General features: G+C 47.9%; 2 protein-coding genes and 1 long non-coding RNA gene across 8 annotated transcripts in view; 2 read left to right on the forward strand and 1 right to left on the reverse strand.

Moving 5' to 3' along the window:
• LOC107181756 overlaps window positions 1-1469 on the reverse strand; it is a 31612-nt gene extending 30143 nt beyond the window's left edge. Inside the window, exon 1 of the long non-coding RNA XR_001512458.1 lies at window positions 895-1469. This is a non-coding gene — a long non-coding RNA (uncharacterized LOC107181756). The remainder of the gene's footprint in view (window positions 1-894) is intronic.
• RALGAPB (Ral GTPase activating protein non-catalytic beta subunit) overlaps window positions 1-6209 on the forward strand; it is an 89995-nt gene extending 83786 nt beyond the window's left edge. For all 6 annotated transcript variants that reach the window (XM_015558423.1, XM_006755215.2, XM_006755217.2 and 3 more), the window contains 2 exons: window positions 1487-1635; window positions 2101-6209. In XM_015558423.1, the coding sequence (XP_015413909.1) occupies window positions 1487-1635; window positions 2101-2294 (343 nt within the window). In that variant the 3' untranslated portion in view covers window positions 2295-6209. The remainder of the gene's footprint in view (window positions 1-1486; window positions 1636-2100) is intronic.
• A 2424-nt stretch (window positions 6210-8633) lies between these two features.
• ADIG (adipogenin) lies at window positions 8634-14577 on the forward strand. Its single transcript, XM_006755214.2, has 3 exons — window positions 8634-8837; window positions 12601-12727; window positions 14232-14577. Exons 1-2 carry the CDS (start codon window positions 8711-8713, stop codon window positions 12711-12713), a joined length of 240 nt encoding a protein of 79 aa, XP_006755277.1. The 5' UTR covers window positions 8634-8710; the 3' UTR covers window positions 12714-12727; window positions 14232-14577.
• Window positions 14578-15160: the final 583 nt, after the last annotated feature.

The following is a 15160-nucleotide window of genomic DNA, read 5'->3' on the forward strand; positions in this document are numbered from 1 at the left end:
CTCATCGATGGCACACGCACTTGCTGAGCAGCACTTCAAAACATATCAAAAAGTGGAAAATTGGGTCTCTGAATGGTTTGCCTCAAAACAAGAAAAGCTCTATTGGGACGGTACCCACAAATTACCTGAAAGATGGGGGAAAAGTGCAGCTCGTGATGGATATTACTTTAAATAAAGCACTTTTGATGTTTCTCTTGAAATTATCCTGTTTTCTTTGATTATAAAATCTGCATTATTAACCGATACACCTAGTAGAGATATTCTAATGTTCTAAGTATTTGAGTATACATCTCTAAAAATTTAGAACAGTTTTTAAGTAGATAAAGATAACATTATCATGATAATAAAGTTAATAAAAATTGCTTAATTTCATCTAGTGACCAGTTTACATTAAAATTTCTCTATTTTCCCTAAAACACCCTTTATAGCTCATTTGTTCAAACCAGAATCTATTCCCAGACCTTGCATCTAGTATTAATTCCTTCGGTGTCTTTTACTTCAGAACAGTCCTGTTTTTATTTTTTCTGAAGAGACTAAAATAGTTTCATGAGATGGATTTTCTAGAACTTCTTTGAAAGGAAACATTTGTCATACTCATTTTGTTAGTGTTTTAATATTTTTATGTCAAAAGTTCTAAAATGATTAGATAGTTTGTATTTAATTAGTACATTAGCAAAGTTTAGGATTTGTCTTGAGGCTAGAATTGGTATAGGATTGATTTTTGTTAATGTCTTGAAAAGGTGACTCACTGTTGCTTTGGCCAACATCACTTTACCTATATAGAAGGAAAGCTCATTGTGTTGCAAAACAATTAGAAGCAAACAAACAAAACACCAGCCCTGACGTGTAACATCACAGAATCTCACAGGCATCTCTAGATGCACTGGCATATACCTGACTCGTGAGGTGTCACTCGGTCTCCCAAAAGTCTGATTGCTTTCTTAGCACCTGTTACTTGTTCAGAGGCTTTAATGGCTTTGGCTCTGCCAAGATGTCGCCATTTATCACCTCTGCCCAGGAGTCCCTCCTAACCTCCTCCCCCATCCCCTGAAAAAAAATTTCATCAGGGGTTCCCATGAGTCCCATTTTTGCTCTGAGGTGCCAGTGTTGACTGTTGTGGGGTTCCCTGCACTTGTCTCAGCTCACTTTTGTTCCTTACAATGAAGAGGAACTGAGTGCAAGTCCCCATAACTGGTTGCTAGATTCATAGCTTCCCCCAATAGATTTCTCTGGCCTTTTCTTCCGCTCCGTGTCCCCAGTGGTTTTCTAAGCACATTTCTAGTGCCTTTTTTGTCAGTTCAAAACACCCAGCCCCAGTGATGGGTATTTAGGGTCAGGTGTTGGGGTGTTTCATCAGGGGCCTCCAGGAAGAGGCCTCAGCAGACTGACCCCTTGGCTCTTATCAAACTCTTCCTGAAAACAAGTCACTGGGTAGTCTTATATTACACATTACTATTTGGGGTAAAAAGTGTTTTCCTTTTTTAAGATCTACCACTCTTGAGAAAGAAGTTCCTGTCATCTTCATTCACCCTTTAAACACTGGATTATTCCGGATAAAAATTCAAGGAGCCACTGGAAAATTTAACATGGTCATCCCTCTTGTGGATGGGATGATCGTCAGCAGGCGAGCACTCGGTAAGGTCTTCACATGTGGTTGAAGGGTTGTGTCTTTTTTAAAAATATATTTTTATGAGCCAAAATGAAGTAGAAATAAGGAAATATGTTACTAAATAGGGCCCACATGTAGAAAAAAGCTGTGGTCTTGTTCAAAAGGAAGCAAGCTTTGAAGTGTGCTTAATCAAGTAAGTATGAGTAGAACTATAATTCACAAAATTCCAGTATTAGAAAATGAAGATAGCTATTTGTAATCCAGGGCAGGAAGTGGGTCATCAGACCAGATTTTTATTCTGTTTGTCCTTGTCTTTATATGTTTCTTCTGATAGTTTTATCTTCATCAAGCTCTGTCCGCCTCTCTGGGGATGGGAAGAGCTTCGCAAATGGGCTGATAGTTTGAGTTTGTGGAGAATAGTTCACTTCAGTACTGAGAGTTCACCTAGCTGACTGATGATTCACATTGTTTTGAAACCTTCTGTTTTCAAGGTTTCCTGGTGAGGCAGACTGTAATTAATATTTGTAGAAGAAAGAGGCTGGAGAGTGACTCCTACAGTCCACCACATGTCCGCCGGAAACAGAAAATCACTGACATTGTCAACAAGTACCGGAACAAGCAGTTGGAGCCAGAGTTTTATACTTCACTTTTCCAGGAGGTTGGACTCAAGAACTGTAGTTCTTAGACTCTTGAACTGTCTAGAACTCTTCAACTCCAGTTTGGGGCTATAATATCAAAGTAAAACAATTTGATAGGTGATCACTGTAAAGATAAAAACAAATCACTCCCCAAGAGCTTACTGTTTAATCACCAGAATAGAAGAAACACATTTAAACCCTTCTGATAGAAGACTTCCAGCTTTCTAGTGAAATGGGCTCCAGACACAATCATATTCCTTCTGGTAATGATGATATACATTTTAGCCATAAACTTTCTTTTAAAAGTGACAATTTTAGTTAAATCTGAGCCTTTTGAGGAGAAAGGCTTTTATGCATCTCAGTTAGAGTTAAACACTTGTTAAACTCTTGCATTGGTAGTATCAAATTTGCAAATTAGAAGTTGAAGATAATTTTATACCTCACTTTTTAGGAGGTTGTGTTCAAAATTAAAATCTGTCTCGGAATCTTCAGGACCTTTGAAGACTCAAGTTGATAGCATGGAGGAAAAGGAAAGAAATCTCAACTTTCTGCTCACTCATTAGGTCCATTTGTCATCTGTCTGTCATCCAGCTGTCCAGCTGATAGAAAAGGACTTGTTTTGGGCTCAGATGTGAAGTCTGGCATTAAAATCTTTCATATTTTCTCTCCACATTTCAAAAAGTTGTTATGCTCATTACTGCACAGACCTGTCTGAAAGCCTCGTTTCTGGGCAGCCCAGGAGCAGATCTAATATGGAGGCATGGCCCTGTCCTCTAATAGGGGGACAGAAGGAGTTTGTGGGGTTAGAAGTTGTAAGACAGCAGTGATGCCTCCACTCTCTCCAGTATTGTCTAGCTTGGTGACACAATGACAGGGTAAACATTTGTAATTCCTTGGTAATTTCTTCGTTAAATAGTAAGAAATATAAATTCACAACAAAGGTTGAAAATTATTTGGTTTCATTCATTGTCTCTTATTTCAGGACCAAGCAGGAGACTGCAGTAGTTTATGAAGGATTCTAATTTGGGGTTCAGGAAATAGCCTCTCACCGCTACTAATTCAGATCTCTCCCAGAGAGCTACTGGATTTCATCACTGTTGACAAACATTAGTGACCACCTCCTTGGGTGGCTGCTGTGAAAAATGGCTATTGTTGTCATATTTTCTGGACTTTGCCAGCTGAAGGCACAACAAATCCCATCTCGGGTTTTGGAAATACTTGTTACCTCGCTGCTACTTTTCTGCCAGGGATAAATGTTTTGAGGTGGCCAGACCCAGAACATCGTTACAAGGATTCCTGTTACAGCTCTAGAGTAGACACTGCTTATTTCTCCTATTCTTATGCACTTTCCTCTTTATTAAGATCATTTTATGTTAAGAAAATAAGTGACATTTAAAGTCCAAAAAGGAGTGATCACAGTTGTATAAGGGGTGATTTCTCACCTGAAGTCTGATATCAATAGATTCTGTAGGTTAGGGATGCAATGGTCTGTTTGGTTTGATGTTTTGATAATTAGGGGGCAGAGGATAGTATGTAGGGCCTAATTCCCTGTGCAGATACTTCTGTTTCAGAAGTACGTATTTTGTCATGTATGAGCAAGAAATGTGGGCGGCTCCTGGTTTTAAGTTTGCTATACTTTTTTCTTCATGTTTGTTTTAAGCTCAGGTAAAACCTATGACTCCATTTTCCATTCAGGGTATGATGTTATTCGGTAATTGATTTTCTTTGTAATCTGGGCAATAAATTGATGTTTCCAGGTGGTAGCATGGAGGAGGGATATGTATGATAAAGTTTAGGAAGTTCTACTCTAAAAATGTTTTAGTAGCTCAGCAGATATAAGGCGAGGTTTAACAGTTTTCATGGAAGTTCCACATTGACCGCTCAAGGGGAAAATGGGCCCTTGTTCTAGTGGTTGTGAACAAAGAAGGCTATAAATCGATGTGCAACTTATAACATTCCAGAGCTTAAAAATAGCTGATGTAGGTGTACTTCCTCAGTGAGATTTTTCAGATAAACCTTTTACCTTTGGCTTAGTTTTACTACTGTCAGCAAAATGTACTGTGGTGTGCATGTTGCAGGTAGGCTTCCTGATCCTGTAGTTTGCTACAATTTCTGGCAACTCCTTGTAATTCGAATGGCTTTGATAAGTGAACATCTGTGTTGAATGGAATTTGTGACCTGAAAGATCTAGTGGTCTCCCAGGGAAGGCAGGGTGGATTCAGGACTATGAAGTCCAGTATGTAAGGCACAAACAGTACGAGGTACGCGACCGCGTCAGGTGCTGGTTCCTTCTGTTCAAAATAACATCTACTTTAAAAGGAGGTGTGGTAAGAGCCTTGCACCTTTCACTAGAATTACGGGTTTGAGTTCACTAAGGTCACCTACCTACCTTTGTTAAAGTCACTTTGAGTAGATTAATGGCAGGGGAGCATATTTAGTCCCTAGTAACAGTTTTTAGAAGTCCACTTTATAAGCTTGCTAGCGTGCACTCATAACCTTTGGAGGGAAGCCAGGACCGCTGGGGCCTGTGGCTTAGTTTAGTTGCTGTATGTGACTGGTGCACCGGGAGGTGGATGAGCGTGGCATTCATGACAAGAAAAGCATTACCCAAGGGACAGGGTCAGGTAGTCCCTCATCCTTCTAGCTTGCGCTTGGTGATGGAGGCTTTCCTCTTCCTCTCTCTGGAAGCACTGAGGACAGTAACAGGGCTTTTGCCTTTTTAACCCTTTCCTTGTTCAGCCAACTTTCCCTTTTGTTCAGTGCTTCCTCCTAAGTGCCCCCCTCTCCTGCCCATTGGCTGTTTGACAGGAATAGTTACGTTGTGGGTTGACACTACTCACACACACACTCACACTCACACATGCACACACACACACGCGCGTGCACACACACACACATCCATGCTGCTCACCATTTCCAGGTCCTCTACTTCAGGGCAACCCATTCTCCTCTGGCCTCATAAATACAAAGACCGACAGCTTTGGCCAGTAATGTCGCGAGGTCTTCACAAACGGTTACTTCTACGTGCACGGAGGAACTCTGTCAGGTTCTGCAGACTGCTATTTAAAAAGGCAGAGTCTTCAAGAGTATTTATTTTTACTGGCAGATGAACTTTACCCAAAGTGGGAGTCAGCATTGCTCAGAGGCTTGGTTTGTAAAAAGTAGCTGGAAAAAAAGTGTAATAGAGATAATTTGACACTCCTGCTGGCAGTAGTTCTCCATTCAGCATTTAAAAACCCATTCAGGTTATATCTTCCTTAAAAAATGGTTCATATGTTTACATGAAATGATAAGTTGCATTAGATGGTCTGTTTTAAGGATTTCCATGACAGCCTCTTTTCCTGAGACAGAGAGATTGGAGGTAGTCCACCCGCTCAATGTGGAAGCAAACGGGGGTTCTTTTCTTGGTAGCTAAAGAAGCCATGTACTTACTGTATAGTGTTTTTCTCAAGAGTATCAACTCACGTTCTTCAGATGCTTTTCTTTTTTTATAATGGTGAGGGAAGAGGTATAATTTGGGATTCCACAGTGCCTTGCATATAGTAGGCGCCCAATAAATATTTGTTGAAGCAAACCAAGTTTCCCAAGTCCTTGTCTCTTGCAGTGACCAAGAACATCTTTCTCCTCCGAAGGGCTTGGCAGTTGTGGCTAAAAGATAAGCAGTATCATTATTTGCTTGAAACCATATATACAATTTGTATGAATTTCAATATGTTGCCAAGACATAACCTTTTTCTTATTGTATTTTCTGTAAATATTTCTGGCTCTGAACTGTAAAGTAAAGGCGAAATGTAAATATGAAGGCGCCGTGTCCCTTGCCTCCTGTGTTTTCTCTTCGTTGGTTAGGGAAGAAGGCCCAGAGGCTTGTTTGTATTTATGCTGATCCTTTGTCCAGAAGAAACCCATGGGATATTGAATGTAATACATTTAGTCAATTAAATTTTAAGGAGATTCTTATCTACTAACGTCGTGTGTGCTTTTGGTCCTAGGCCGGGGTTTGACTCCTATGTGGGTGTTCTAACTTACTCTTTCCAATGTTAGATCTGGGAGGTTTCCTCCTGGTTTGGGGGAGTCTCATCAAGTACTCAGACTTGGTCAAAGTATTTGGCTTCTGCACTGGAAGGAACTTGTGTAATGAAGTCCCTGCCAGCAGAGGCCACATCCCAGGAGTAGCAGTCCCGAGACACACGGAACACACTGTGCTCTCTGCCCACAGAGGACTGAGCTCTGCCAAGCTGGCCAGTCAGGAAAGTGGGGGAGGTTTGGCTGCAGAGGGTTCCATGGGGCCAGATTAGCATCTTAATGCCTAGATGACACATGGGTGGTCATGCTGCCCGAAGTGGAGATGGGTGCCTTTGCCTAGAGCTGCCCCCTCCAGCCTGGCACTGATTCCATGTGAAGTTAGTGTGCGGTTCCTGGACTGTGCCAGGGAGCCACCTCCCTGCAGTTGTGTCCACACCTGCCCACCCCAGGACCTCCAGCCAGCCCTGGGGGCCTAGGAGGCTTCTCTCTGGGCTGGCTGCACAGTGGCCCTGTTTTGGGATCTGACAAGAAAATGTGTGTTTGAGCCTTTTTCACCTGGCTGTCCTGCTCTCTCTGACCCCAGGCCCTTCAGGACCCAGTGCCAAGATATCACTCCCAACCCAGCCCACCTAGTATCTGGTCTTGAACTCTGGGTCTTGAGTGGCACAGTCCATCAAGGCACTGCTTCTTGGACACACATTTTAATACCATCTGCCCAGACTTCCCCTGAGGACTCTGGTTGTCCCACATCTGGGCTAAGGCTCCCTTTAAACACACTGGCCCTCCAAGCCCCAGCTCTCCCCACTCTTCCCTCCTCTCTAGCTATCTAGCTATCTATTTAATTAAGTAATCCTCACCTGAGGACATGTTTAGAGGAAGCGGGGAGAGAGAGAGAAACATCGATGTGAGAGAGAAACGTCGATGAGTAGTACATGCCCTAACCAAGGATGGAACCGACAGCCCAGGTATGTGCCCTGACACGGAATCGAACTGGCAACCTTTTGGTGCACAGGACAATTCTCAACCAACCGAGCCACTCTGGCCGGGCTCCCCTCCCTTATTTGTCTTGTGGCTGGCCCTCTTGCCCTTCTCCCTAGGCTGGTGGCTTCCTAGAAGCGGGGTCCTTTCAACCCATGACTCCTTCTACGTCTACCACCCACTTTGTGCAGCTGCTCCCCCAGCCTGGAACTGGGTCTGCCCAGCTTTCCAACCTGTGGTCCGTGAAATGCTGTGGTCTCGAAATCAAGTCTGCAGCAGAATGGTTGCCCATTATTGTGTTGAGTCCCAAGCCTCAGCCCCTGGAGGTTCTGACTTAGTAGAACAGGGTGAACATGGGAATCAGTGTGTTTCCCAAGTATCCTGCACCCCCCACCCACTTGCTGGCAGTCACAGGCAGGTGGTCCAAGGACCCTCTTAGAGAACACAGTGCTGCTGCCTCCCTCCCACACAGCAGCCACTTGTGTTGACGTCCTGCACCCACCAGGCTCCAGCTCAGGGACTGTCAGGCTCTGCGAGTTCCTGGGCCTCCTGCCCCAGGGCCTGGCATGTGGAGGTTCACTTCATGAATGAATGAGTGAATGAGGCGGGTGGGAGGAGGTAAGAATGGCATTTGAGAGTATTCTGCCCACTTGGGAGATGAAGGAACAAGGTTAAAGCCTTAAAGCTCCTCACTGAACTCCCTAATAAGGAGAGGCGCCAAAGCTTCCTGATTAAGAATCATTTACGGAGGGCCTACTATTTGTTAGAAAGTTTTTAAGTGTCAGCCCGGTGACCCAATCTGGCCCACCAGACTTGTTTTGTTTAGCCAACAGTATTTTAATGTTTGATTCAGTATTTTTAAATTGGCAGATTTCACATAAAAACTCCGATGTTTTGGCTGTCTTGGAAGTCAGAAGAGCTGGCTGTACTGGACCTGCACTTCCCACACATCAGTTCCTGGGACAGCTGTCTGCTTTATAGGCTCTACGCTCCATCCGGTTTGCAGTCCCTACCACTCCCACAAAGTGTAAGTGTGGGCACATGGAGCCTGAATTTTGGGACCAGGGACCTAGCTGGCTCCTAGAGGATTCTGTGACCTCCAATATATGAACACCCACCTGCGGGCAGTGCTTATCCCAGCATTTGCTTTTCTAACTTTTAGCAGCTTGGTGAGGAATGAATTATTCCCATCCTACAAGAGGATCCTGGAGGTGGCACATGAACCCCACAGCAACTTAGCAGGGAATCAAACCCAGGCCTGCCCGGGCTTACTCTCACTGCCCCGGCTCCTGACCATTCATCCAAATAGCTCTCCCTTCCCTGAAGGACATTGTAACTTCCTTGTTGCGTCACCAGCTCAGTCACAATTGGTTTGAGAGCAGAGTGTGGCCCAGCCTACCAGATCCCCAGGGCAGCCCTGCCAGCCCAGCTCAGGCTGGCCCGGCTTGGCCTCACACGCACCATGAAGTACCCTCTGGTGCCGCTGGTGAACGACCTCACGTTCTCTTTCCTGGTGTTCTGGCTCGGCCTGCCTGTGGCCTTGCTGTTGTTCTTGTTGATCGTCTGGTTTCGCTTCTTACTTAGCCAAGGTGAGCCACCCAGGCTGGGCCCTAATCCTGGAGCTGGGCAGGGGTCTGGAAACCACTGCGGAGAGAGGAGCTTCTTTGGGGGCATTTTCACTGCTGGCTCAGAGCCAACAAGTGGTCACCTGAAAAAGAAAACGATTAATTTGGTAGTTTAGTTTCTTAGAGTGCAAGGGTGAATCCCTGAGTTCGGCCGGGAAGCAGTATGTGTGTGTGTGTCTGTGTCCTCTCAGGGCCACGGCTGGCATGTAAGGTCTTTGGTGCTAGCCATGGCCCTCGGAAAGTGGTGACCCCTCTGGGCAGATGAATTAGTAGAAGGTGTCCCTTCCTGTGAGTGCAGCCAGGACATAGGCTCTGAGAGCAGAGTGTAGGCTGGGTTTCAGTCCCTCTCACCCTTCAGCTCAGTGCTCTTGTGCAGTACACTGCACAGTGGGAGGTGGCAGCCTTAGGCATTTATCAGGGGCCAGTGACCACCCACCCTTTTCCCCTGGACCATACATCAGGGAGGACCCAGTTTCTCTGGGACATAGGGTCCTGAGCTCAGCGTGCTGGGGTGGAACTGTCCCCTGGAAGCTGGGGGTGGGCAGGGATGCAGCTTGGCCACGTGGCAGGAATGACACCCTGCCCGTCCTGTCTCCATGGGCTCTTCCTCGGGACAGCTTGACCTCTCACCTCCTGCTCCTCAGCCCCATGAACTTTGGCCAACTGGGCAAGCAGGGAGGGCACTGAGTGTGCTGTCACCTCTGGTCAGATGGCATTGAGACGGGGTGAGCAGTTCACCCCCTAAACTACCCCATGATTTCAAATGTGGGGGTCATGGTGTAAATATTGGGAGCTCCTGGTGAGAGCTTTTAGAGAATGATCTCCTCATTCCCAGGATACACATACACCACGGCCCTCGGGCATCGGGCAGTGGCTGGTGGAGTCAGCATATGTGTCTGTATAATGGCTATAACAGCCGTCGGTCTGGAGTCTAGGGGATGTGGGCCCAGATTCCAGCTTTGCCCCTCAACAGTTCATAATGACAGCTGAGCTTTTCTGAACCTGTTCACTAGGACTTGTGCTCAGTACCTGATGCGTAATGTTTCATTTGGCCCCAGAATAACCCTGGGAAGTAGTCCTTACTGTACGACTGAGGAAACTGAGGCTTGAGAGAGAAGCCACCTGCCCGAGGTCACACACCGAGGGAGTAGTTAAGACTCTGGCACCTCCCAGCTGTGTAGCCCTGGACAAGCCCTCCCCGAGCCTTGGTTTTCTCATACAAAATGGAGATAATAATGGTCCCTGCCCTTTTGGAGAGGTGCACAGCAAGGGCGTGGCACACAGCACAGGTACACATAGTAGGTGCTTACAGGCTGAGAAATGATCTAGTCCATATTGGTTTTGTCAGGGTAGGAGGAAGAATAGCAGTGGCTTTGAGTGGCATCTCTGGAAGGGGAAGGGACATCTTCCCTGAGGTCTAAGGCTCTGATTTCCTCCAATTCATTCTCCTTGGAGGCCCTGCTTGAAAGCTACTTGCACCTGCCCTGCCCCACCCCTTCTCACCTTTCTCCTGAGAGGCAGTTTACCTGCTGACATCTCACTGAAACAACCAATAAATAAATTTTTTGTTAATTTTTTTGGATAATCCTCACCAGAGGGTATTTTTTTCATTGAGTCTTAGAGTGGAAGGGAGGAGGGAGAGGGAGAGAGAGAGAAACATTTGTGAAAGAGAGAGACATCAATTGGTTGCCTCCCAAACGTGCCCCAACCAGGATTGAACGTGCAACCCAGGTACATGCCCTTGACTGGGAATCGAACCTGCAGCCCTTCAGTGCACGAGCCAACACTCTAATCACTGAGCCATGCCGGCCAGGGTTCTTTTGTTATTTTTGCCATGAACAGAAACTGTCCTTAAAGTGAGTGAGCAGCCCTTCTTCACCGTCTCTGTCTTCCTGGAACTCTCAGTATTACTGCGTCTGTTCTGTCCTTGTGCTGGGAACTGGTCCAAATCCAGGGTCTGGGCCTGCCAGGGTTTGGTGGGGGCTGGGCTTGCAAGACCCTCCTCTGTGGTTTAATATCTGTTGTGGATCTCTTTATTGGAGTCAGTTTGGTCTGGAATCCAGTGGAAAGCAGACAAAGTAGCTCTGACTCCCCTCCACCCCTGCCTGGCCAGGCTCCACAGGGCAGTTTCAGGGCACAGGAGGCAAGGGTTGAGCAACACACCTCGTGGCCAATGTGGCCAAGGAGTATGCAGTTTTCCCAGTCGAGGGGGAAGCAAGTGGGCGGAGAGAAGGAAGCTTTCTGGTGAGCCCTGGGAAGCTGGCCATCGGGACAGCATTAACCCCCTGCCGTTATATAGCGAGAGAGGACCAAGCCAGGCGTGTCCTTCAAGGGGAAGACCCTGGAATTTGCAGAAAGAAGAGGGGAGACCTCCAAGTAAATGGACTTAGGGCTAAAACAGAAGTGGGCACCATAGGCTATGCCTGTTGAGGGTCCTGACCGCTCCTCAAGCTGGTCCTTGGAGTGAGTTGTTAATTTCAAAGCTGCCGTTGAGGTCCCCGACCTCAAACAGGTGCACCCAATGGAACACGTGGCACCTAGTACAGGAGGCACATTTGAGTCCAGCAGGACCACTTCCTGGCTGTGAGCCTTCCACATTGTAGAATATGAAGAACGTCGGTAATTGCCTCAGGAAGTCATTAAGAGGGTTAAATGAGAAGAGGTATGTAAAACACGTAGCACATAGTACGTGTTCAGAAAACAATCGCCATATCTAGTGAAGATCAGCCACTTCAAGCTATGGCGCTGATTTTTAACTGATAACTGCCAACACTATTGAATGCCCGTTTTACAAATCTCACTTCAGTTAACCCTCATTATAGAAGAGGCTATTGTTGTGCCCATTTTACAGATGAGGACAATGAGGCTCAGTCTTTTCTAACCGGCTCTTGGTCTGCAATCTGAGGGCCTTTTTCAGCCTTCTTTACTTCTTTGCAGCTGGTGAAATAAGAGTCTATGTAGTAAGAAAAATAACAACCTCCTCTGCCCTCTAGCCTTTCTCCCCTTGCCCCCCAAGGTAAGCCATGTGAGCAAGCTCAGGCACCTATTTAATGACACCTGCAGGTTTAAAATAAATGGAGGAGGGAGTATTCTTTGTTTTCCTATTAAAAAAAGGGGGGGGATTCTATCACATAGATTCCTCTGAAGTTTGCTTGAAACACATAGACATTCTGCAAGCAGAAAGGTACAGACCCAATGCAGTTACTGTAATAGCTTCATGACCTGCCACTGGATGGACGGGCGGGCCTCCATTAGGTGTGACTGTGCCATACTTTGACCAACTGGAACTCTCATGGTGGACGTGCACACACATGGTTTCTAGGGTGCTTTGTTGTGTGTGTGTATTTTACCACAAAACGGCTGCAATGGAAATCATTGTACCTGTATACTCAGATATTTGTGAATGAATGGACTGCTGGACAAATGGATGTTTGGGTTTGTGTCTCCGTGCCTGCTCCTGGACCGCGCCCAATGCAGGTAGGCCGTTTGCTCATCTCAGGCTCCTTCCCTGTTTAGTAGTGGACAGGGCCTCTTGGTGAGTTACAGAGCAACCTTTTTGATCCCTGGTCACCATTCCAGGCCCTGAAGTCTTCCCGGGTCTCAGGGCTGGCCCCCTGGCCTCAGACAAGGCTGCAAGGATGCCCAGGCCTGGCAGGAGGCTCCTTGTGGATCAGGGATAGGAGACAGGATGTGACCCTCCAAGAAGCCTTGTCTTACTGCTCCACAGATTCAGAGGAAAATGAGTCGGATTTGTGCTTTGACTGGGAGCCATGGAGCAAAGGCCCAGCCGAGTGGGACAGTACACTCCAGAGCCAAGAGGAGGAGAGGCCCGGCCAGTGAGCCAGTTCTGCCAGGTGAGGCCCTTTTTGGGAGGTGGCGGGGGGAGGAGGGGGAGGGCGGCCTCAGAGACTGTCCACAGCCTCGGGCACCTGCCAGATGGACAGCTGACTCCCTCCACCATTGCAGAGCTTGCCATCTCTGCCGCGTCGGAGAACCTTCTGCCTCATTGTGTGGGAGACCTGTTCTTGTCATGTGGGAGCCACCTTACAAAGGTCCCCCACCCTTTGCTTCTTGGCCTCACCTCCTGCAACTCTCCCTGGGGGCTTTGCCCTGGCTGTTGCCTCCGCCTGGAACCCTTCTCCCCTAGACATCCCCATGGTGCACTCCCTCACCTCGGAGGTTTTGCTCAAATTCACTCTCTCAGCAGGGTCCCCCCGACTGCCCTCCTTATTACAGACATCTCTCCCAGCTTCACGGCCCCCCTGCTCTGCTTCCCCTTATCTTTTGCCACAGTGGGGGCTCAATGGATGTTTGTAGGAGGGATAAAATAATACTGATGATAATGCCAGCTGGTTCTCCTTGGGGACCAGGCCTGTGCTGAGCATTTCCCTCTCACATGTGCATTTATGAAAGCCCACAAGGAGGATGGTGTATTGGTGTCCATTTTACAATCGAGGACGCAGGGCAGCAGTGCTGCAGGTAACGTGCCCAGCGTGAAGGAGCCCCCCAGCTGTGCACACCAGGCGGCCTCATCCAATCCAATGGGGCTAAACGCCATCTCCCCGCCAGGGACCCCAAATGTGTGTATCTCGCCTAGCCTTCCTTCTGAGGATGGGATGGCTTATTCCCTTTGCTAAACCCAACAAAGCAAAACCCAACACGTGACCTGCTAACTTCGCTCCATCCGCATGAACAGCACTCCCATTGCTGGTCTGGCTGCAGGAGCCCCATGCTGGGGGTCAGCCTCATGGCTCTCTTTGCCTCCCACCCCACATGCAGCCCACCCCATCCTCCATCTCTTTCATTATCTCTCTCTTCCCCTGGCCATCAGGGCCTGCCCTCCTCCGAAGTCTGCCCCTGCAACATGTCACTACCCCCTACTCTGCCCCGTGGGTCACAACCTGGAGCCCCTGACAGTCCGAGTGGAGGAAGGAGGTGGGGCTGAGAGGCAGGGACCCTCATGTGCCCTCAGTTACAGTGATTCTTAGCCTTCCCGGGTCACGACCTTGATAGTTGAGGCCCCTTTCCCCACAGTCCTGTGCATGGGGCCAACTTCACGGGGTGTGACTTGTGTGGGCACATGAGGTCCCATGTTCAGCAGAGCCCATCTTGGTATAATGCTTGGCTGTTGCTGTCTTGAAATTTTTAATAATCTTTAACAAGGAGCCCATGTGCTCATTATTCATGAGCCCCACAAATTATGTAGCCTGTCTTGTTTGCATACAGTTAGTGGGGTAAGAAAAGGAGATAGTCAAACTCTGCTCGGGGACCCTGTCCATTTACACAGAGCACTTCCCACCCCTCCCCTACCCCCCAATATCTGTCCCTCTCTCACTCTCATTCCATTGTCATCCCTAGACCCAACCTGCCAGTTGCTCCCAGCTTGGTTTTCCTGGAGTCCACTGGGCAGTGGCAATGGCCGAAGTGGATGGGAGAGACTCGCCAAGGAGGGGAGAGGACTTCAGCGACTGAGGCGCTTTTCTGGGCCGCCCACCTCGTTCCCTCCAAAGTCTCCGGAGGACCCCCAGGTCTCGGGGAAGAGCCCGCAGCTGTGAGGATGGTATAAGCAGTCACACGGGGGAAGTTGGCCAAATGAATTGAGAAGAGGTCCTCGGGCAGGGCTGGGCCTGAGCGTGTGGGTCCATATTAAAGGCAACAAGGGCTGCCTGAGCTCAGGAGACCCTGATGCGCGTTCTGGGCCTGACCAAGTCCATTCATTCACAAGCTGTGGGGCCTGGGCCTCCCTGGCCCCGACCTGGGCCTCCTGACCCCATTTGGGAACCCGGACCCTCCTTCCCGTCTGTTCAAAGGGCTGGGGGATCTTGCTCTGAACCTCCATTGTCTCATTTCAGACTCACTCCTCAGTTAGCCTTCAGGCTGCTTTTAACAACATTGACTTTATAAACATCTTCAGAGTGTCTTCCATACACCTGGTTGTTTTAAGAAGAGCTCACATTTAATGAGTGCTTACTATGTCCCAGCGCTTTCCTGTGTACTTCACACACATTGTTTTTAACCCTCACAAGAATTATATCAGATGGGGAAACTTGTTGAATTGCAATGGTGGAGTTGGGATGTGAACCTAAGCCCTGCGGCTCCAAGCTGGCTCTGGCCCACTGGGCCGATGGTTCACCAGGTTGGAGTGTTGGGGGCAGTCATGGGGAGGCACTTGGAAGAAATCCCAATCTGTCCTTGTACCCCCACCAGCCCCCCAGAGGCAGCAAGGGTGGGTGGGCTGTAGAGGGGACAGGCCTTACTGAGTCTCACCAGGTGTCACCTTTGTCCCC

This window comes from Myotis davidii, unplaced genomic scaffold (assembly GCF_000327345.1).
Source record: "Myotis davidii unplaced genomic scaffold, ASM32734v1 scaffold1113, whole genome shotgun sequence".
Classification (NCBI taxonomy): Eukaryota; Metazoa; Chordata; class Mammalia; order Chiroptera; family Vespertilionidae; genus Myotis; species Myotis davidii.

Bases quoted from the DNA above. Each gene is read 5' to 3' on its own strand.
- ADIG (XM_006755214.2), top strand. From the start codon at position 8,711: ATGAAGTACCCTCTGGTGCCGCTGGTGAACGACCTCACGTTCTCTTTC. The intron at 8,838-12,600 runs GTGAGCCACCCA...ACTGCTCCACAG, and splicing joins TCGCTTCTTACTTAGCCAAG to ATTCAGAGGAAAATGAGTCG.